This window comes from Tachypleus tridentatus, chromosome 10, assembly GCF_004210375.1.
Source record: "Tachypleus tridentatus isolate NWPU-2018 chromosome 10, ASM421037v1, whole genome shotgun sequence".
In the NCBI taxonomy this organism is placed as follows: Eukaryota; Metazoa; Arthropoda; class Merostomata; order Xiphosura; family Limulidae; genus Tachypleus; species Tachypleus tridentatus.
The window spans coordinates 34991363-35016369 of record NC_134834.1 but is presented as its reverse complement, the minus strand read 5'-3'; the positions used below and the strand labels follow the sequence as shown (position 1 = coordinate 35016369).

The window sequence follows — 25007 nt, the reverse complement described above, 5'->3', positions numbered from 1 at the left end:
TATGAGAAAATGTTTATTGAACATTACCTAAATCCAGGCATTTTTGTTTAACTTACAGATATAATTTAATTAGTGAAAAAATCCTGAGATAAATGATGTTATTAACACTATTTGTACAGTAGAATTAGAAACTGAAAATACGTCAGTATCTTACGATGCACATTATTTAGATTTAGAAATCAAAATAATTGATAATTATATCAATCTAAAATATTTTAATGAAAAAATATTTTGCTTTTGAAATATATGGTTTACCTTTTTCAATAGTCGTGTACCCTATTCTTCTGTAAAAAGCATTTTAACTTCACAATTAGAATGATTTTGTAAAAATTCCATTTTATTATTAATGTTGAATTATTGATGCAAAAATTAATATTTAATGAATTAAATAAAGAAACTCTAAATAAAATTATTAAAAATATTATTTGATGAATATAAGAATGTGTTATATAAATATAAAGAATTAAAGTTTACGGAAATTTTACTGAAACTTTCTCATATGTATTTTTCCGTCGCACCAAACATGCTCGCCCTGTCAGCCGTGGAGGCGTTATAATGCGACGGTCAATTCCACTATTCGTTGGTAAAAGAGTAGCCCAATAGTTGGCTGTGGATGGTGATCACCAGCTGTCTTCCCTCTAGTCTTACACTGCTAAATCAGGGACGGCTAGCACAGATAGTCCTCGAGTAGCTTTGTGCGAAATTTAAAAAACAAACAAAGAAACATAAGTATTTTTAGTTATTAATAAGGTCATTTAAACAACTTCGACCTACTTTTATGCGGAAGAACACACTGTCACCTACAAATGCTTGTTTAGTGGCTAGCACAAATAGCCCTCGAGTAGCTTTGTGTGAAATTCAAAACAAACAAACAATACAGTGGATGGTGGTTCAGAGTTATATCAGTTATTTTGAATAACTGGTTGGGTCCCTTCACTCTAGTATTACTTGTCTGCTAGGCTACTAATTAGTTCCTTACCTTCATATCTGGGGCTGGAATGCCAATTTCAGGAGGTAAGTTTATCTTACTTACCCCCAAGTGGTGATATGTTATTATTTTGATTTTTTCTTCTTTACTTTGGAGAGCAGTCACTTTCCCACAATTGTTTGCGGGTAGTAAAAAGTGATGTAGATGTGGGACGTTATGGGCTCGAATACCCACATCTCGCTCTCCTAATTTCAATTGATTTTGATCATTTTATTGCTCTTGAATTTCTTCATGTGAGACTGGCGAGTGGAGGTTAAAACTGACAGTCAGTGTTTCCAACCACAATGTGATTTCTACGTCATCAGTCACTGTTTCCAACCACAATGTAGGTTCTACGTCATCAGTCACCTTCAAAATCTAGAGTACAGTTTACTGTATCCTGTAGATCCTTTTAATTGGTGCAGCGTCTTTAATTTTTGTTCGGATTTATTTTTGTGTTTATTACAAATATATATTATACAATATATTAATTACAGAAATGTAAACTAATTTATTATCGATAAGTGCTATACCTATGAAACGTTATAAATGCAAAACTAGGCCATGCAAATTAAATGTCGAACTGTTTGTTTATTTTTGTTTAAAGTTAGCTACACAAATACACAATGGACTATCTGTGGCTGCCCATCACGCTTACCTAAACTTATTTTCTAGCATTACAAGTCCACAGAAATATAGAAGTGAAAGTCATTGAGTCATTGTTTAAGTAACACATATTAACATATACCTGCATAAAACATAGTAGAGTTTTATATAAGCAAAAAAAATAACGTATTTACAAATGTAAAATATGCCATACATCTGAAGTCTTATTTTACAATAGAGTAAAACTACATTTACTAAAATCATAGTGTGTTGTTGTTTTCAATCAAAAGATACTTTTAAAGTGACTCTAAAAACGAAAACTATAAATCTAGTGTTATAATATGAAAAGATCAATGTTGACACTTCGTCTTGTGGTGATGGCATCACTTCTGGCAGCTTGCCCTCTGACATTAGTGACATGATCATATTATGCTGCCTGATAACATCCTCGTTTTTGGAAAAACACGGGTTTTCACATTAAGTATTTGAAAAAAAAATTGATATTAAATTTCGTTATTACTCCAACTTATATATTAATTAATTTAATTTTGCATATCACGTATATGTCCATCACCTAATTAATTTATTAACATTTAATTAAATAAAGTATTACTTAGATATTAATTAAAAATTTGCACTTCACCATATATTAATCAAATTATTAATTAATATTTAATTAATAAATATCCCCCAGTAACACCTCAACCATTCTCCCTCCTGGTATTGATTGTCCTTTGGCAGATAGTACGTGGCCAGCAGAATCTGCTCACATCTCTGATGATTCCTGGCCAATGGAGATTAGTGGTGGATCTATCTGCTATCTTCTTTGCTCTTAGGTGTCCTTGCAGAGTCAACTCGTGAATTAGTTTCATTATTTGAGTCCTGTATTCTGTTGTAATGATTTGCTACACTTCCCCAGTATAATTTCACTGTTTGATTTGGTACAGCAATTCTTCTAATACTCTGCTCTATAAGTGCTTTACCCCTTTGTCTTCTGCTCGATTTTCTCCCATATATTGTCACAAAGATTGTACAGTGAAGAGTGTTTCTTTTACGATTCCTTCAATTCCTGCAAACCTACATTCGTGATATCACCTTTTGACCTTTGTAAGATCTTCGTGTTATGTTTGCTATTCTTTTCTTAAGTTCTATTGGTAACTGCCAACGCTTCTTCGTTTGTATATATATATATATTTTACCATACATATAATCTCTGATACGTCTGATATAGATCTCATTGTCTTCTGTTAAATTTTCTACCAGGCATTGTCCCAAAGTTTCTGCAGTGGAGGGACTTTCTTTCATGATTCCTTCAGTCCCTACAAACCTACATTCGGGATGTCCCTTTTTGACAATTTTAAGGTCTTAATGTTTTGCTTGATCTTCTTTTCTTGACCACTAGTGGTGATCACCAATGGTTCATCAATCTTCTTTCAGTCTGGTATCTGAGATTCTACTAGCAGGTATGTTTCAAATAATTTGGTCAAATATAGGTGTTTTATAATTGTTGTCTCTAGGTCTCCCCCATAATATAGTGCAATTAACTTTATTTTCTTAAGGGAAACTTTCTCATTTCTCTGTTAACCCCATGTAACCTTTGATAGACTCCTGTTTCTAGACAACTACCAGCTTTTTTTAAAATAATAATCTCTTCAAAATAAGACAAACATATGTACAAAAATTATTTACACTATGAAATATCACGGTTGTATCCAAAACTAAATAATTATCCTTTATTTTCAAATATCCACTTAGGCTGATTCAGTTTTAGTTTTTATTTCTTGTTTTTTTTGGTTAATTTTCATGGTGTGTGCAAATTTTTCTAATGGTTTTTCAAAGGATCATTATTTGCCATTATTTATATTATTTACTTTAGCATCTGTTTAAAAGTTTTGTATTTTGTATCTTCATTTGTACATTAATTGTTCCTCATTAACACTTGTAGATACAATTACAAGTTTTTCTTAGTGGACTTTAAAGGGTTTTCATTTTTTCTTGCTTTCGCTTCCTAATCTTTCAGTCACAACTCACAGAATATTTTATTTGTTACTCATAATGAAAAGTTGGATATTAGGATTAATTATTTGTATTGTTAATGACACTTTTGACTGTTGGTAAAAATGTTGAAAGTCTATTCTTAAATTTCAAAATTATCAGGAGTATTTTAGAAGGGTGAGCTACCAGTTGTTAGTAACCATTCCTTCAGCTGATATCAATCATATTTGTTGTAAGTAGCTATACCTTAAGTTAACATCAGTCATATGTGCTGTCCGTAACCATTCCTTCAATTGAAATCAGTCATATTTGTTGTCCGTAACCATTCCTTCAATTGAAATCAGTTATGCTTGTTGTCAGTAACCATTCCTTCAGTGAATATCAGTCATATATGTTGTCAGTAATCATTCCTTCAGTTGAAAACAGTCATATTTGTTGTAAGTAGGCATTCATTCAGTTAACATCGGTCATATTTGTTGTCAGTAACTTTTTTTTTCAGTTAACATCTGTCATATTTGTTGTCAGTAGCCATTCCTTAAATTGAAATCAGTTATGCTTGTTGTCAGTAACCATTCCTTCAGTTAACATAAGTCATACTTGTTGTCAGTTACCATTCCTTCAGTTAACGTTACTCATATTTATTGTCAGTAACTGTTCATTTAGTTAGCCCCAGTCACATCGTAACTCATTCTTTCCAGATCCACAGAACACCTGAAGTTAGGCCTGAATGATGATTAATTTCTGTTAGATGTGTCAGCTGAAATACATACTTTTGTATGAAAGTCTTAGTAGCACTGAGTTTTACATTTGTACAGCATACAATTCTTATTATATCACTGGAGAGGAAAAGGTTTTGTTTGTCTGTTACAGCATGGTAAGATCTATGAAACATCAATTAAAAATTAGCTATCATCAAATGATTTACTGCTTAGGTACGAGGTTTAAAGGCAAATACAAAAAGACAAAAAAAATTGATATTGAGATGGCTTTTGTCATGGCTGTGTTTGTTGAGTGGTTCTGCAATATCTTTGTGTTTCTTTTTAATAGATTTAGAGAAAAGCTTTGCAAAGCAGATGCAACAGGCTTCAGAGAGCCATGAGAAAGCTCCAGACATCTTAAAGCAGCAGCTACAAGACCTACAGAAGCAGATGGAATACAGTTTGCAAGGAGACACTAACACCAAACTACAGGTATAATACCTTCCTGACATCTGACTACTAGAATAGGGCCCTCAGTGGTTCAATGATAATTTTGCAGGCTTATAACACTAAAAATTGGGTTTCATCACCTGTGGTGGGCAGATTGCAACTAGCTCATTGTGTAGAATAGCAAATATAGGTTGAGAAATGAGATAGGTACTTAGAAGCATATCTTTAAATAACTACAGTTTTAAACCAGTAATAAAATTAGAAAATTCATTTACAACATTTTGTCTGGATTTGTTTTTTTCAAGTGATTATTAATTTTGTGGAAACAATACTAAAGTTATTTCAACTTTCCTACTTTGAAGTAAGTATATCAAAAATATTTCTATGGCTTAATTTTCTGTTTTCTTGAAATAAAAGATATTCCATATTATAAACTTTTCTATTTTAAACTTGTTTTCTTAAGAAAGTATTATAAGTAACATGGCATAAATAAAATATATAATTTTTGAAAATCAACTTGTATATTACTGGTAAGTGTTTTTTGTTTTGTTTTTTAAGAATGACTTCCATTTCATTCTCCAGTATGTTGTATTTGTCTTTATAAACTGAAATTGTTTATAACCAAAACCAGGACTTTAGAAATAGGTAAACTTCATCGTTATTGAGTCTTAACAAAAAAACCTGATAGATGAGACTCATTGTCGCTTAATTTGGTCAAGCAGCTACCCAGTAATGATATTATTTTTTTATTTCATCATTTTAATGCCCTCTATGAAAGAGATACAATTCCAGAAATTTGCTGATATGATAAGCTAATGTTTGCTAAAATATTCATTTTTTTCTACACTAAATAACGGAATATTTTTAATACCCGTGTATATTAATGATTTTATAACCCCCCAAAAAAACCAACAAAACAACAACAAACAAACAACACACTCAAGGAAAGTAAGTGGATTTATCAACAGAAAACACTTAAATTTTTAGTATTGTATTTAATGTTTAATCTGGTGTGATATGTTAATATCATTAGTGAGTTTTATTGTGATTCAAACAAAAAAATAAAAACACTAATATGAAGGGTAACATAAATAGCATACTAAATCATGGGTGATCATATTATTACTTACATATAAAGGTATAAGAGAGGAGGCTACAATGTTTGTTTGTTTGTCTGTTTTTTTATGAATATTTGCACTAAGCTACAAAAGGGCTAATTGCTCTAGTGGTCCCTAACTTTGAACTGATAAACTAGAAGTATAGAAGACAGTCAACAACAATCTACAGTCAACTACTAGGTTACTCTAATATGATATAAGCATATAATTATCAAACTTATAATGCACCAATGGTACAAAAAACAAGATCTTGCAGCAACTGGCTGCAAACTATAGACTCTTGGATTCACAATAATGAACCATTTAGCCACTCACTACTAACTCGTCCAAAATAAAAACACATCTGTGAGAGTAAAACTGCATCATTAAATATACTATTGGTTATACATGTAAGAATAAAAGGAAAACATTTTCTTTGCAGAGGGTTCTTGATCAGAAACATAATCTTCAGAAAGAAGTAGAAAGCCTTAAAACAGTGCTCGAGTTCAAGGTTGGAGACATACATCGCTTTCGTAAAGAAAACCTGGAAATGCAGGAAGAGGTTATTTTTACTTTTTTATTGTCTTTTTTTTTGCAATATTTATTTAAGCTTTAAATTTCTCAAAAAAAAAAAAGAAATATAGACAGCTATGCTACACTATTGCATTGTGTTAAGTAACACAGTTTCACATTGTTAAGATCAAATAGTGATCTAGACTTATTATAATAATATTATAAATTATGTAAACATAGTTAAACAAAATAGTTAGTCATTACAATCAAATGGCTATGTAGATTTATTACCTATGTAAGTATAGTCAAATCAAAACAACATATTGTTAGGATCAGTGAGCCATATAGACTTGTTACATAATTCAACACTATATATATGTTGCTAAACACACTATCACATTGTTAGGATTAAAGAGCCATCTTTTAGAATTGTAACATTATTATAGAATATGTAAACAAGTTTATTTGTTTATATTTCAGATTAAAGTTGTTTTTTTTATTAAATCAATAGTTGGAGAAGTTACCATCTGCAAGACAAGAGATTCAGAAGCTGAAGGCAAGAAATGAAGATTTATAAGCTATGGTGGATGAGAAAGTTCAAATTGAGAGGTAATAGGAGTTCCAGCAAATAGATGACTGCCAAGTCCAAAGTGAATTAAATCATTTGAAGTTGTGATCAAATATGATTACCAGTTTACAGTTTATCAGTAAAAGTATGACCAAACAGCAAATAACACAATCATAATTAAGGAGTGTCTTCTCATTCTCCTGATTTAATTCCAAGTTTATTTGTATTAATATCGTTATTGCTTGTACAGTTATTGTTAAAGATTAAATTAAAACAACAATGATTTATAAGAACCTTTTAAGATTTTAATTTGATATTACGTTTTATTGCTTTCTTCTTGACACATAAAGCTGGTGCCAGTTGTTGTTATTCATTTAGTGTAACTGTGTAGTGAATTATATTTTCCTTGACCAAGTGAATTACTTTACAAACCATAACTATGTGTATTTGTTTCAATTATAATCCATTAAGAATATATCCAGTTTAGATTAAGTTATTTTTTGTATCTAATTGTTTAACATAATCAGGAGAAACAGCAGTGTTAACTTCTTTAATATGATTTATTTTATCCTTATTTCATCCAACATAATGTCATAATGAGGCTTAACATATCCCATCAGTGTCATTAGAAGTGATTCAGTCCATTATGGGTTTAACTTTTGTTTTTTCAGAAGAATAAGTGTTTCTAGTTAGCTAATTGTCTTAAGTAATCTATGAATTACTTTTAGTTTCAATCAAATAATTCGATAATTTTAATTTACTTTTCCAGTATCTCTCTTAGACCATAGTTTAACCATGTTCTGATTCCATTCAGTCTTCTATAATTTGACAATACTGAAAGTAAATTATAGAAACCTTAAAACTATAATATTTATTAAACATAGAATCACAAATTAATTCTAAAATAAAACAACAGCAACTTTTACTGTAGACAGGTTTGAAGATTAATTATTACAACAGCTCAGCAGATAGTGTCATTTTAATGATACAGCAGAGTGTAATTTTAATGATTACAACGTCATTTTAGTGATTACAACAGACAATGCCATTTCAATGATTACTCTCGTGACTTCTATAAAATTACTGTTAACTATATTTATGACTTAGTCACTTAAGTTGTTTATCAGTAAACATAAGATTGTAAACTTGACTTATTAATTGTTAATAGTATAAATTCAATTACTATATTTCATCTAATCTAATCAAAGACTGTCTAATCTGATAAAAGAACTAATCATAATTTAATCGAGCATAACACAGTTCAAAACGTGTTTTGTAAAAGTGTGTATAGAAATAGGACACTTATTCCAACAATGACTTTGATTATAAACTTGTTATATGAACTATGTAAACATGACAGCTCATTATTAGAATCAAACAACAACCTAGACTTGTTATGTTGTTACAGACTATGTAAACATCACATCTTTAAGGATCAAATAATGTAATGCATGCATGTGGAAGTTACTTGTTTTTAATAAAATTATATCTACAGAAACATGAAATGATTTCAACACAGCCACCAATATGAAACAGGTTTTGCTCTGAAACTGTACATTATACATTAAGATATGATATTTGTCCCATCACTGAAAATCCATTAGTTTAATCTTTGGCTCAAAACTGGGTATTTTCAGCTGTCTAACATACCACAAATAGTTCTATACTAAAATACTTTGTACCTGGTTTATAATCCATCAGTTGTCAGATATTGTTTCTGACAATATATGTCATGAAAATGAGAATAAAATAAGATTAACTTGTACAAAGAACAAACTAGATCTGTTTCGCTTTGTTCAAAAAAACGTTAGATAGTAACTGTGGTCTGACTAAGTTTGACTTTCATATTTCAACTTGCAGACAGTTAAAATGTGAAAGTCTATACCTGAAGGAAGAGTTTGAGAAAGAGTGTAAGTCAAAGTCTCGATTATCTATGGAGAAAGAAAAACTTCAGTGGAGACTGAAGCAAACAAAGGAAGTAAATGCTTTGCTCTCAACAGTGTCTGATTGTATGTATTGTTTTATTGTACTTACAATTGCTTTGTTATCAACAATGACTGAATGTATGTATTGTTTCACTACACCACAGTGGGGATAATTGCTTTGTTGTGAACAATGTCTGATTGTAAATTTTGTTAATAAGAAAGTACATAAATGAAAAAAATTGTAGCTCAAAAACAAATACCCAATACCAGGACACGAATGTGGTGGGTCATTATGTAGAATGCTAGGGCGTTTTTTTGTTTTTTAAGTACTAGCAGAAGTAAAACACAAATTGTGTTTGACGGGGGAGGGAACATCTGCTACCTAGTTTAACCTCATATGCGTAGTATAAAAGAGAAAAGGAACAGTTGCATGTGGTCTTGTTCATAACATCCTGCATCTTTACATTCTTTCACTGTTTACAGAGAAAGGGTGGATATTGAGAAAAAAATTGAATGAACATTTAGAACATTCAAAAACATTTAAGATTCATATATGATTTTTTAGTATATAGAACATAATAAATATTTGATCTTTATGAGCACTTTGAAATCTTTACTTTCACTGATAAACTTTCACATGACGAGTCACTATTGAAATGTCCAGTTTGAATGTCTGTGTTTCTGGATGAACTCGATACTAGTCAAACACAGGGAGGAAGAGGTTCTGGCAGTCACAGACAGGTCACTGCTTGGGAAGTCCTCCAAATAGGGTGTCAAGTCGTAAAAACTGTAACTATTCTGGTAGGCCATCTACTGAGTCCTCACTTTCTACACCTACTGCAAAAAAGATTCAATATCCTCAGCAACCTGATTCTGTTAATGGTACTTCGAAACGATCTCATTCAAACAAGTCATTAATACAAGAAAAAGACAGAAACGATAATTCTAGTGTCACCGAAGACCTTGATGATCAGGGTACAAGAAAAGGACATATAGAGAATGATGATCAGACATCAAAACAACAGACTAATCTCAATTTGAACGTGCCTCACCTGAGAAATGATGAACGTGAAGATAAAGAATCACATCCAGTGACAGGTCATCACCATTATTCCGTAAGATTGGATGCCTTTTACCCAAAGTGTACGATACCTTCACTGAGCGTTTGTTTCGATGAAGGTTCCAGACTTCTCGAGTTCACAGACAACGAAGCTCAAGACAGAAGAGAAAAAGTACACCATGAATGGACATTGGAACTCTAAAGACTTTAGCACTTTAATTCTGGTCAGTTTTAAGGGCACCTCTTATCTATTTTGACTATCATAAATTATATAAAATTTAAAGTTTATAGAAGAGACTGGTTATGTCTAAGAATAGTAATACTTACATTTATTTAAATAATTAGTAAACCTATTCCAGTAACATGGTAAATAGGATTAAAAATACGAAATAGGCTTATGGTAGAAGTAGTAATAAAATATATAGCTAAGAAAAACTTATCACTACTTGTTGATTTTCTTTCTTCTTCTAAGAGTTCAAGAGCTATACTTATTTTACCAGCATTATTACAAAATTATTTATTTTTACTATTCAAGTTATTTATAGACTATACGTTAATTTCGTAAACAATTATCTGTACGTCGAACAAAACTAACATCACGAACAAATATCTGTTGCCAGGCAGTCGTTTGATATTTAACCTTATACGGTGTACAGTGTTTCCGACTGCGTATTAGAAGTTGTAATATATCTGTTATTTACATATGTTTCTGTTGATATTTCTAAAACTTTGAACTTTATATTTGGTGAATTATTTTTATTTTTAGCATAGTTTGAATATTTTGCAAGAGTTGCATAATCGCTCGCAATGGTATAGCTTGTTCAAAACATTCCAAAACTTTTTTTTTTCGTATAGAATATAACCATATTGATCTTATTACGTACATGTGCTACTGTATCTCTGAAAATCTAACATCATTCTATAATATTGAATATCCGAGTAAATATTTTACAGTTGATCTACCCTACATTATATCAAGGCGAAGTCTTGTGGGTCTGATTTTTCAGGTGCCCCGCTAGTACAGCGGTATATCTCCGGATTTACAACGCTAAAATCAGGGGTTCGATTCCCCTCGGTGGGCTGAGCAGATAGCCCTATGTGGCTTTGCTATAAGAAAAACACACACACTGATTTTTCAGTGCAAATCGTATCTTCTGCTTGAAAGCACGCTGTCAGAGTTGCCATCTGGCGGTGTTCTTCGTAAAATTTGTAGATAATATATAACGATAGCTTTTTTTTGTCTATCGTTTAAAAAAAAATTCAGTTCTCTAGTTAAATTGGAAGAAACACTTTTTGTATCATAAAATACATCAAATAATGGCGAATTCTTGTTTATTTGTTGATATAATTCAAAATTAAGTTTCATTTGTGCCTGAATAGTTTAAAAAATTGAAGGTCAGCACTGACGAACAGATGCGGTGACTATGACTAAGCACGCCCTCTACATTCCTGCACTCAATTACACCACCACCTTCAAACATGTGGTCAGCTATCAGTCAGTTTCCTCTTTCTTTGTGAAGCTGACAACGACTAAAGAAGGTCGAAACGTTATTCGATCCTCAACATAGAGCCCTTCTCTATCCATACCAGCCATTTTAACATCTATATATATATAAATATTGGTTTACTTGTTTGTCGTGTTGTTTCGGTGGCTTAAACGACTTTGGCAATTTTCTCGTCTGACATCACACATCTTGGCCCAGCTGTAGCTTCCAGCGGTTTCCTGCTCAATCGTGAGAGAATTGTTCAAGTAACTGCCTGTGTAGTTTTGTTCTTGTGTCTTTTATCGGTAACTTTGTCGTTCGTCCAGGTAGAAAATATAGACTTTTATTCGATAATGGTCGAGGGAGCCTATTTTTAATCTCACCAAAAGTCTTCTGAATTGGTGTATTTGATTGGTTTAGTTTGTTTTGAATTTCGCGCAAAGCTTCACGAGGGATATCTGCGTTCTCCGTCCCTAACTTAGCAGTGTAAGACTAGAGGGAGAGTAGCTAGTCATCACCACCCACCGCTAACTCTTGGACTACTCTTTTAACAACACATAGATTGACCGTCACATTATAACGGCCCACGGCTGAAAGGGCGAATATGTTTTGGTGTGACGGGGATTGGAACCCGTGACCCTCGGATTACGAGTCGAGTGCCTTAATCACCTGGCGATTTCAGGCCAGGTAAATTAGAGGGAAGGCACCTTGTAAACCACACCCACCCCCCGCCGACTCATAGACTAATCGAATAATGAAATTTGACAGTCACTCTTATGACCCCGAAGGCTTTTTCTGTAGAATGTTTTATTCTACTGAGTAGTCAGTTAGGCCTACTGACTAGATATGTGTCATATACTTGGTTACAGAGTGTGAGTGAGCATCTCTTAGGTCTCCAAATGAGGTCTAAAGAACTACCAAGATAAAAATGTATATTCACAGAAACAAACAATAATACAATCACAATATAAAAACATAAAAAACGAGGGCAACTAAGTGTGTCGAACATGCAAGATTGTTGTTAAACTTTGATTGAATTCTCATTAGCTACGCGTTTCCTCCATCTGTAAATTGTACTATCACTAAAAATGAAAACAAACAAACAAATATCCATGTTATTAAAAGTTAAAACCTAAATGTTATTCAATGAAGATTACTAAAACCATTATAAATCATAAATGCAGCACTATTAACCTCAGCAAAGCAATGTTAAGTAATTTATAATTAAAGCAGAAGTCAGCTCTTCCAAAAATCTTCAATAAAACCTCTTGAAAGCTGAAAGTTACTTCCCTAGAATATAGTAATGGTTCAACCAAAGTTAAGTGAAAACCACGTCAAGTTAAAAAATACTGTGGCTGAAGGCTTAAATTAACTTACAACTTTAGAAAATGTAAGAAACTAAAATATTATGAAAAGTTCTTAATTCTAAAAAATTCTTTCTTTTCTTTTACAAGGACAAACTTGACTTTATACTTGAGAACATAGTGGCATTAAAAACAAGCTCAGATCTGCACATTAACGCACCTAGCATATGTGATCCTTGTTCACTGTAAATTAATTAGAACGCCTGGACACGATCGCCTATCATTGGTATTCCATGATCGATTAGCTGATAGAGAATACAGCTTTCAATTTCTGTTTGAAGCATGTTATCTTCCCTGCACGAAACTTGGCTACTTGCTAAATACTGAACATACATCTTGTGTACACTCAACGAAACAAGGAAGATTGAAGAGCCTATTTGAGAAACTCTTTGTGTCCACGTGGTAAAGTATCAAAAACAACAACACAATTTCGAAAAATTCATATCCGTTTAAAAAAAAAAAAAAAGAGTAGAAAACACATGGTACTTACCTGTACTACACCCCAAAATGTGGAGCATGATAAATGTTAAGTGTTTTTAATGATCCAAAGAAGTTAAACGTAATTATAACCAAGCAATTCTGACAAGGAAAAACTTAGTGCCAAAATATATTTAAATCTAAACACTTCGCAGAGAAAAACACTTCAGACAGTGAATAAAGTAAGAGATGTTGATATTTTTGTAATAATATGACGTGCATAAATGTATACCATGTTGCACTTTACTAAAGAGCACGGCCATGTGGTTAAGGTATTCGACTCGTAATCTGAGGGTCGCGAGTTCTAATCTCCGTCACACCAAACATGCTCGCTCTTTCAGAGGTGGGGGCAATATAATGTGACAGTCAATCCTACTATTCATTGGTAAAAGAGTAGTCTAAGAGTTGGCAGTGGTGGTGATGACTAGCTGCCTTCCCTGTAGTCTTACACTGCTAAATTAGAAACGGCTAGCGCAGACAGCACTCGTGTAGCTTTGCACGAAATTCAAAACAAACCAACCCAAATTTTACTAATGCCCCTCTCTAACTATCACCCCCCCCCCCGTATTTCTATAAAGCTTACCTTGAGTAACAGTAATATTAATCCAACATATATTCCACACACACAAAAGGAGGAGGGGGGCTCAGAAGTAAACGAACTTCAAGCACGAGTTTGATAAAAATACAATTTATCGATTTTTTTTATCTTTCTGGGGTGAAGTCATGACCCAGAAGTAAATCCCTACTGGTAAGTATTTATTCGTCGTTGGCCCGGCATGGCCAAGCGTGTTAACTCGTAATCTGAGGGTCGCAGTTTCGCATCCTCGTCGCGCCAAACATGCTCGCTGCCTTCCCTCTAGTCTTACACTGCTGAATTAGGGACGGCTAGCAGATATAGCCATAGAGTAGCTTTGCGTGAAATTAAAAAAACAAACAATTATTCGTCGTTTTCAGTGATGTCTAGAAAATCCACTTGTAGAGAAAAATATACATGTAAAAACGACTGGTTTGGGTTGAGAAAATATTTTACGTAGAGGAGCGAACAACGTTTTGACCTTCTTCGGTCATCGTCGGTTTTTTTGTGAACCTGACGGTGACCGAAGAAGGTCGAAACGTTGTTCGCTCCTTTACGTAAAGTATTTTTTCAACCCGAACGAGCCGTTTTTACATATATGTTATTCGTCGGTTCAACCTGACGATGACCGAAGAAGGTCGAAACGTTGTTCGCTCCTTTACGTAAAGTATTTTATCAACCCAAACGAGCCGTTTTTACATATATATTTCTCTACAAGTGGGTTTTCTCGACATCACTGATTATTCGTCGTTTTGTTCTAAATTGTAAATGATTTGTGTAAAATAAATATTTCAAAATTAGAACCAAGAAACATAAGTTTTAAAATACAAATTTTTTGAAAATTTATAAATTTTCTCCAAGTAAAGAGAGCTATTTTTAAGTGTTAAATGTTCCCATTTGAAATTACCTGTAATATTATAATACAGAAGTATATATTACTTATCGGCAGATGACGTTCCAATTTTTTGTTTTGTATCTTCGATAACAAATTTCTCTTTATGCCATTTTTTGATTTCTGTAACTGAATAAGTGTTTATTATGATTTGCTTATTTGTGTTGGCCAAAATAAATATATCATATTCAATCTTATTTCTGATTTCGTGTATTTGCACCGAAAATAAAATTGAAAACATAATTTGTGACGTAATCACTGTGGACCTCATTTTCATCAATTCAAAACTCCTCAGTATTATTCAGGCCTAAATTAATTAAGGTTGTTATATAGTGAGTTACATAAAGAGTTAAAAACCCTGATGAATATCGTACATGCATTACAATTATACTAGACATAATTGTGTATCTTTGGTACATTGTATATAGTTCTATCGATTCTAAAGCGGTTGCATTTTAAGTGTAATTTGCAAAACAATTACAAATGCATTCAGGAAGTGTGTGTATTTTTCTTACAGCAAAGCTAAATTGGGTTATTTACTGAGCTCACCGAGAGTTATGGAACCCTTGATTTTAGTGTTATATATCCGTAGACTTAACGCTGTACTGGCGGGGACTTCAGGAAATGATTCTGTATCTTAAAGAAAACTGAAACCTAAATTTTCTCATTAGCCTAATCACTCAGTTAAGGATATCTGTGTTCGATTCGGTCGGTGAATCCTGGTCTATTATACTAAGTAGAATAAGAAACATATCAAAAATAAAAAAATAATGCTCCATTTTTATACTTGCAGCAGTTGTTTACTAACAGACGAAATATGATTTATTCTGTGTTGAAAATAGTAACTCCTCTTGGAGATATGTATTTTATTCACGACCAGTGTTTTGAAATATTTCGGATCGTTGTGTCTTTATATTAAGCTAATCGTCTCAACAATAGCTTGATATCCCATTCTAGCAGCGTGTGGTTAATTTTCACTGGAGAAAAAGGTGCGAGAAAGCCACTGAATTTTCTTAAAGAATGTTTTATTAGTTTTTACAATAATTTAACGAAGAAATAAATACAACAATATCAACAACAACACTGTTAGATCACAGAGTCCAAATGAGTGACCAGAAGTCCCTTAGGTTGAAGAGTCAGCGGAAGAATGAGATAATTGTCGAAGACCAACCAGAGGTCACTGGGATGGAAAGAACAAAAGATGTCCGCTGAGGGACGTGAAGTTCCAACTTGATTTGTCAGACCATCCACATCTACACAAAATAAACAGACACAAAAAAATCAGAAAAATCAACAGATCCTTTGTATTCAGTCAAATGTTTAAATACGTTTTAAACGAGACAAAAAATAGAACTTTTAATTAGTTGCCAAATTTTGTGTTATCCGTTGTTTCCAATGCTGAGCATAAAAACTAATACATAACTAACCTCATTCCGTGCAGTAGATCGATTCCTTTAGTGGTATATAGGCCGCTGTATCCGGGAACGTTCAGGTAGCCACTTCCGTAGATGCCACCAACTTGGCCGTGAGCTGCGGACAGTTTTCCGTAAGGACCGTAGCCGTGGGCAGCAGACAGGCCAGTAGCACTATAAGCTCTGTGTCTGTAATGACTGTAAGCGTCAAGGGCACTGGAAGAGGATTTGCCGCTCAAACCGTAGGCACTACCGTAAGTAGCGTGGGCACCCATGATGTTGTGGTAGCCAGCTTGCTTGTCATATTTGTTGGCTTTCTCGTAGCCGGAACCCTTGTTGCGGGGCGTATGCACCTTGATCGTGGTATCTGGCTCCAGCGGCACAGACAGCACCATAAGCTTTGAGGTTACGGCATGCAGCACCATGGGCAGCCTTGCCGTAACTGGAGTGGGCAGCTAGAGCGCCGTAGCTAGTGGCACCAGCGGCGCTGTTCAAGTAGCCATGGCCACCGTAGCCAGCTCCGTTGGTAGGCTCCATAAGGTCTGTTGGCGCCAAGGGCTGGACTATGGGCATTGTAAACAGGTACACCGGCGTAGGCAACGGCAGCCAGCATAAAAACAATAACTAACTGCAAAACAGAAGAAATAAAGAGTGGTTAGCTTTAGGACAAAAGATATTGTAAGGTTAGAATAAATTCAAAATTAACTACTGAAATGAATCAGATCTAACATTTCATCAAATATCTTTGTTAGATACAATATTGCTGTATAACAGTTATACATATTTAACTGAACCCTACAAGAAACACACGTAATTACTGTAATGAAACTGTTAATGTAACGTTCGTCATAAGTTAGGTTTTGGTTCCATTTTACCAGAGAGCGACTATTGTTCTCTATGAAAGAACGTAGTTTGTTATTAACCAATTCTCTCACCACTTTCATGTTTATAGAGTTTGTTAAACCTCTGAGACTATGGAGTAAGCAAGTGATACCTAAGGAATTCTCAGACGCTGTATTTATACCGGGAAGGTCTGCCAAAAACAAAACAAAACACAAAGCAAAAACGGTTACGATGTTCTCCTTTACACACGCCTGCTTGCTGAAATGACCAGAGGGTAGTAGTCCGGGTGTCAGTTGCAGAGATACTAAATAAAACTGGGACATGCAACACACGTTTGGACTGGAGGGTTAGGAGTCCAGATTTGTTTTTTTCTTGTTTTTGTGAAAAGAGGTTGGCATTTGTCGTTTGAGTGTTGGAAATAGAAAAATCCACGCACTATCCGCCGATCGTTGAAAGTTAGACTTTATTAACTCTGCTACAGAGGTAACCTGTCAACGTTTTACACTTTAAAAAAACAAAACACTTTCAAAGTGAAAATCCTGTAACCAAAGGCAACGCGCTAACTTCCGGGAGCCGCCTTGCTTTCCTTTCCAGATTGAACGAGGTGAAAAAGAAACCGGGAAAATAATGCGGTAATGAAGTGAAACATATTGCTGCTTTCTATGTGAAGTATTTACAATGTAACTCATCAACGTGATTTGAATTATTGTGCAAAATATCTTACAACTAAGGAACTTTCTGACTTGATGGTCAATGTTTTCAAGCAGTTATACAACGGGCTATGTGTTGTTGTCAACCACGAGGAATCTAATCCCGATTTTTAGCAGTGTAAATCCGTAAGGTTGCTGGTGATCCACGTCCACTGGAAGACTTGACTGATTATTAAATACTTGATGAAAACCTTAATACTTTGCGTTTAAATATACTAACGTTTTATGCGATACCTAGTGTTAAAACACAGGAAAAGCGAAGTAATAAAACGCACCATACTTTCCGTTATTTTTGTGAGAAAATAAAAATATATTAAATAATAAATATTAGATTGCTTAGAAAAGCTATAATTAGGAACATTAATATTTCCTAGTATGTGAATAGTTAGTTAGTTAGTTATCACCATTAGATTCCATCTAGGAACATACGGCCGCAATCGCTTGCGGATTCTTCAACAAGTATTTAACGATACTTCAAGGTTTCCATGTAGGTTTGTATAAGTGAAGTGTTGTGAACAGTTTTCAAAATGTTACTAGAATAAAGACAAATGTGTCACAAATTAACTGCCACATGAATTTATTCCTGCACACTGCACAGTATAAAAGATGACCATTATATTTGACAAGGTTACTAATAACTTTGATTGCATGAATTACGTTTTCAAATATTAATGAAATTAGTAATTACCCTTGATTAGTTTATATCTACTGAAAAACTGTTCATGTTGTTTGATAAAAATAATTAAAATGTATTTGAGAACTCTTGAAAATTACACATCAATACAATGTAGCACATAATTATTCATACTTTTTATTGAAGTAAGGTTCATTTAGTCCACTAGTCTACATGTTTCCAAACGTAGACCTCCTTTATGATGATCTGTTTATGAATTCTTTCATAAGCTCTTCTATATTTATCTTGTCGACCTCATCTTTGTGAGTGTGACAAACTGCCATATGGTTGAAGCGGCATTGAGACATAGTTGATCTTAACCACGTCTTCAACCGTCTTAATGCGGAAAAGCTGCGTTCACATTCGCATCTGGATACTGGACACACAAGCAAAATTTTCACTTCAATTTTTTAATTGAGTTTCTTATTTCATAAATTATTTGTTTTATTTCTTTATATTTTTCGCATCCTTTATAGTTTGCAGTGTGTTCTTGACCACAATTACAAAATTTCGGTTTTTCTTTTTGCACTGTGATATGTTATGTTCCCCACGACATCCGCAACACCTCGGTGTTGCTTGACATGCTGCTGAAACATGTCCATATCTCTGGCAATTGGAGCATGTGTTACTACAATTGCTGGAGTTTTCGTTTGTTCTACTTGGTATTTTTGATACCAAAGTATAATTCCATTATTGATTAAGTTTGAAATGTGTGTTCAGTGTCAACTCTTATGAGGTTTGTTGGTTTTGGTGTTAATTTCGATATATCAACATCCACGGTTGTTTTTTGGTTAGTTTCATTAATAATTTCTTTGGTGGATATTTGTTGTACCTCAGTACAAGAATTACCCTCAAATTCTTCATTTTCTGAATTTTCCGTTGAATCAGTTAATTTTATAATTTTCCTCTTAGCTTTACGCTTTTTCTAATATTCTTTTTCTACAATACTTAGTTGTTTTTAGCTTCGTTACAAAGAATCATTAATGAGTGGTGCTTCTATCAATTAAGCCTAACTTAGTAATTGAGTTTAGGTCACCTACGTAACTAGATTTACTTTTTGTTGCTGTTGAGCAAGGATCTTGGTTTTCTACATTCGACGCCATATCTTTGTTCACTTTGTTAGTTTCCTCCGGCATCCTGGCCGGTACGACTTGTATCTTCGCCAACGAAGTCAAATTTGTAGGTCTCTGTTTCTTCTTTTTTGTTCTTTTTGTTGTAGCTCAGTGGTGCACAAACTTTTTGAGTCAGGGACCACAAATAGACTTCTCGTAACCGTTGGGGCCACAAAAAAGTGAAGATTAAAATCGTCTCACAGTTGTTTCACACAAGATGGACATAACATTTAAGAACACACAAATAACGATTACATCAAAGAGTTTGCACATTATTCTAAGAAATGTTATGATACGTCAAATGTCACAAAGTCAGTGCGATGGATGGTGCTGCATGTCATCTACAAGCTTAGAAATGTCCGGCTTGATGTTTGATGTTGAAAGACGCAAGACTGCTTCCAGATGATCATCAGTCAGCTGATTGCGAGTGTTGTTTTTGTTCAGTTTCATATGCGAGAAAGCCTGTTTGCAGCAGTACGTGCTGCCAAACATGTTGGTGTGGACAAGTGCGTTCTCTTTCAGATTTGTAAATGTATCAGGCAACGTTTTGTAGAAGTCAAGCAAACTGTTTCCTCAATAAATAGCACGCAGTTCATCAGATGCCTGGAGATCAGTAAATTCGAGCTGATATTCTGCTGACAAGTCATCCACTGATACACTGAACGGATCAGCAAAAAGTTTCATCAACAATCTGGATTGGTCAAAATCATGAAACCATGAGTTGAGGGATTGAATCAAGGTATCTAGCCTCCCAACATAAACTTGTGTATCAATGTCCTGATTCTTCTGTAGCTGTGACTGAAAAGTAAGAAAGTGCACGAAGTTACCTGATGCTGCTTGCTGTTGGAACAACTGCAACTTTGTCCTGAAAGCTGAGACGTAATTTGCAAGCTGACAGACAAGCTGATTTTAGCCTTGCAACTTCAATTCAGATCATTGAAGTGTTGTGTCATGTCGACCAGAAAGGTCAAATCAGCTTGCCATGCTGGATCAGTCATGGAAATCACATCTGTGTCTTTGTTCTTGCTTCTGAGGAATTCTATCACCTCATCAATCAACTCCCAGAATCTTCTGAGCATCTTCCCTCGACTCAGCCAGCATACTTCACAGTGATACACAAGGTCACCATGGTCTGAATCAATTTTTTCAAGAAGACTTTGAAACTGATGGTGATTGAGCCCTCGTGATTTGATTAAATTAATGGTTTTCGTCACTAATGCCATCAGTGCCTGAAAACCAAGTTCTTTACTGCACAGATTCTGTTGGTGAATAATACAGTGCTTTCCTCGATGCTTCATCAACAGTGCTACCAGCCTGCTACTTTCTCCAGTCTCATAAAAGGGTGTTCTAAACCAATTGAACCCACCTATGTGAACTTTGACATAAGAAAGATGATTATTGGAAGTACAAAAAGCAGAGTAATACTGAAACTTAAGGATACAACCATAGTAACTCATGTGATAGCATGATACTACTGTGATTAAAAAAATAAAAGTTTAGCTTGTCAACTGAATTCTAAAACAATTGAATTGGCTTAAGTGGACTTTTGACAATACAAAGAGAACTGTATAGTGCCTAAGGTACAAATATTATCTCCATAGTGTAAATAATTTTGTACATAAATTTAACTTGTTTCAAACATATTTTATTTTAAAAGTAAGTGGAGTGCATCTTGTTTATTTTTTGTCAGTTTTACTGCCAGCAAGTCACAGACATCTACTGTAGAAATTTTCGTACCCCAACACACCTATAAGTTTACATTACTATTAAGTAAGTTTACAACATTTGGTGAGCCACAGCCATGATTATACAGTGGTAAGTTGTGGTAGAAGAAAATGCTAAGGACAGTGGAAATAAATAGACCTATTTGTGCACAACTATAGTAGAAGTGTAAATAGCATGGAGATTACAAGCTGTATAACCATGTCAAATTTTGATAAACAGATGGAAAGAGGAGATATATCTTCATGGATAGACCAGGAAAGATAGGCCTTGTGTAACACAACAACAAGGCATCCAGCTGGAGTGAAGCCCTTTCAGATGCCTTATGCAATGAGATACCTTATAAAGCAGAAAGCTGAGGCAATGTTGGAAGCTAGAATTGTTAAGCCTTCAAATTCAGCCTACCATTTACTAGTTTTAATCTCAAAAATTAGGGATAGATTAACTGTTTGCACATAAATTTCCAAAAGCTGAATCTTGTGATGAAGTTCAACTCTGAACCTACGGATAACCTAGAAACTATCAGGTCAGGTTCTCTTCAAAGATCAACCTCAGTAAAGGTTATTGCCAAATCCTAATGAAGACATGATTTACAGAGAAGACAGCATTTGTAATACTAGAAGGATGTTACCAATTTCAGCAGGTGCCAAGTCAACTCGGCAGAAACATCAACTGCATGATAAGGAGGATGCTGTGCAACACAACCAATATCAAGCACTATGCAGATGCCATCCTGACACACACTGTGGAATGGGAAGACTACATGAAGAAACATAGAAAGCTATTACAACATGCGAGAGCAGCAGGTCTCACCATCAGACCATCCAAGTGCTACATCGAATATTATGTGCTGGGACTGAAAGACAGCCATGGAAAAGGAGAAGGTATTTGAAATACAAGATACACTAGCTCCGACTAAAAAGCAACAAGTCAAATCCTTTCTGGATTTATTTTGATATTATAGGAAATTCATCCCAAACTATGTTGAAATTAGTGCACCATTGACTAACCTGACCAAGAAAGGTTTATCCAACAAAGTAAAGTGGAAACAACGACACCAGGTTGCATTCCAGACTTCAACAAACCATTGACTGTTTAGGTTGATGCTTCAGTCATTGAAATTGGGAAAGTGCTTTTACAATAATATAGAGATGGATCGTTTCCAGTAATATGTATAAGTAAAAAGCTGTTAAGTAGTGAGAAGAAATACTCCATTGCTGAATGAGCATGTCTGGCCATCATACTTACCATTAAAAAGTTTCAGAACTACCTGTACAGGAAGGAGTTCATCATCGAAACAGACCATCAACAATTTGCATACATTCAGAGGTGCAAGTCAATAATGTAAGGATAATGAGGTGGGTGTTGTACCTTTGTAACAAAGAGTTCCACATTGAAGCCATCACAAGGACTGTAAACATTGGTGCAGTCAGTATCAATATACTTTGTGGGTGAGCTGAAAACATCTTTATATATAGTGAATAAAAAATATCTTAAATAATTTCCTTGAAGAGGGGCTTATTGTCAGATATTAAAGACTGTTTAATGTAGCTAGTGTTATTAATTAATTTGTGTTTGTAATTCATTGATGTAAAGGCTATGGAAATTTCTAGAAGGCTTAAGTGATGAACGTATAAATAGCTGTGACCAAGTGAGTGGAAATAGAGTAAAAGTCATGTGAAAGAGAAGTTTGGTTAGAGAAAAGTTAAAAACTGTAAAGGTAACTGTCATAGGAGTTATTGGCCTAATGGTTGATATGTTAAGAGTGATATTAAAGTTTGAAAGAGATTAGGAGAATTTGTCTCATCAAAAGGTGTTCTAAACTATGTGAACCCACCTGTGTGGACTTGACAAAAGGCAGATGATTATTAGAAGTTCAAAAGACAACTGTGGTAACACGTGTGACAGTGTAAATGAATTATACATGGACACTATTGTGATTAAAATAAAGAAACATAATATGGCTTGACAGCTGAATTCTAGAGCAATTGAATTGGTCTAAGTGAAATTTTGACAAGAAAGAGAGAAACGTATAATGTTTAAGATACAACTATGATCTCCATAACACAAAGAATACTACACATAAATTTAACTTTTTCTGAATATACACACAACACACACATTATTGTAAAAACAAGGAATGCATACTGTTCATTTATTTCCACATTTATCACCAACAAGTCAGACACTTATTGTTGAAGAATCATTTGCCCAACATACCTAGAAATTTATGTACACACACACTAGTAGAAAGTAAGTTTACAACAATAATCATTAATAAATTAAAATAGTCATATTTAGTTAAAACAGGTATCATTTAGTTTAAACCTTAATATTTACAGAAACTAAAGATTACATACTGAAACTACACCATATAATAAATAAATGGTTATAACTTCATGCCTTAGGAGGAGGAGTTCCAGCTATTGTACATAAAACCCATGCTTTGGCTTTTGTTGATACATTGGTTCATTATGCATGTTTAAAAGTTGCATCTAAAATATTTACTTACATCACCAGTTTAGTGCAATATTTCTGGACAGGGTGGTACAGAATAATATAATTGTTTATGTCAAAGTGACACAATTATCCATTAAAACTTTACACTTTCAACACAAAAGATCCTTTCACTTGTATGTTTCAAGAGGATACCATGATAAAAAAATAACACCTGACCAATACCTGGCCCAAATAGGCATTAAATACTAAACTAGTTCCATTAAGACAAATAAAATAATGTTTTATATCTCTATAATGTATCTTCATTAGCTTAACGTTTTGCTATTACAGTTTTTCAGGAGCTTGGCCATTTTAGAACAAAGCTGCACTGAGATAGCTGCTGTGTCCACCACGTGGAATTGAACCTCATACTTCTAATGTGAGATTTTTCAGAAGCTATTGAACATCCTACTAGTTCACTCATCCAGTTTTAAATAGATTGGTGAATTTATAGAATACTGATAGCTCCTAATAATGTTGTAACAGCAAAATATTTAGCTAATGAAGAATACTGCTGGAGATATATGACATTATTTATATTAATAGTAGTGTCTCATAATAAACTTTATTGAATACATTTCAACAATTCTGATGTATTTTTTAAAAGTGTAGAAGAATAACTACAAGTTTATTTTATATATTCTTTTTAATTCAATGATTTAATTTTGCTCTTGAAATTTAACATGACTTAATTCACGCCATGTCTGGTTAGACCTATAGCCAGGTGAAATTTTGACTTTTTCAGAATTATTTGTCAATACTCACTTTAAAAAAAGTACAAAAGAGAAGCTTTGAAGCATCTTAAAATAACAGGTATCAACTACTACATCATGATGCATTCTTCTTTGGTAAATAACAGTAATATCTCATTCACCAACTCATTTTACAGTTAGTCAAAGTGGAGTAATTTATTTAATGAACCAATAGATTTCATATCACAGTCCTATAAAGAAATGTAATGTAGTTTCAAACTGATGTAAAATACTGTTTAGTTTTTATAAAAACTAGATTAAACATTATTTAGGCTGCAGAGTGTCACTAATGTCTTAAAATTAGAATACAAGTTTACAAAATTATATTAAAAATGAGACACAAAATAATATTCACAGTGCAGTTTTCAGAAAGGCTATTAATTATGAAAAGATATTTTGAGAAATTTAGAAATATTTATTTTTAATTCTTCTTAATATACTGGTTTATGTAAATTAAAATATTTCTTTTCATTAGTTCACAAGGAACTGGAGAAGGCCTCTCTTAATTATTTTACATCTTAAATACAACTTTTTTCTCACAACAATTATAAAATCTAACCAATCCTTTCTAAGCAAAACCTGAGGGGGTATATGAAGTACATTTTGTTAATTTA

The 25007-nt window shown here is 33.6% G+C and overlaps 1 protein-coding gene and 1 long non-coding RNA gene across 2 annotated transcripts; one reads left to right on the top strand and one right to left on the bottom strand.

Annotated features, from left to right (window-relative positions):
• Nucleotides 1-2297: 2297 nt before the first annotated feature.
• LOC143229043 (uncharacterized) lies at nt 2298-9441 on the top strand. Its single transcript, XM_076460735.1, has 4 exons — nt 2298-3036; nt 4616-4758; nt 6256-6375; nt 6838-9441. The coding sequence occupies exons 1-4, from the start codon at nt 2988-2990 to the stop codon at nt 6901-6903; spliced, it is 378 nt and encodes a 125-aa protein (XP_076316850.1). The 5' UTR covers nt 2298-2987; the 3' UTR covers nt 6904-9441.
• LOC143229044 (uncharacterized) lies at nt 5452-10789 on the bottom strand. The gene is made up of 4 exons (XR_013015622.1): nt 10326-10789; nt 9872-10031; nt 9437-9656; nt 5452-6357 (listed from the first exon to the last, which is right to left on the bottom strand). It is a non-coding gene; the product is annotated as an uncharacterized LOC143229044 (long non-coding RNA).
• Nucleotides 10790-25007: the final 14218 nt, after the last annotated feature.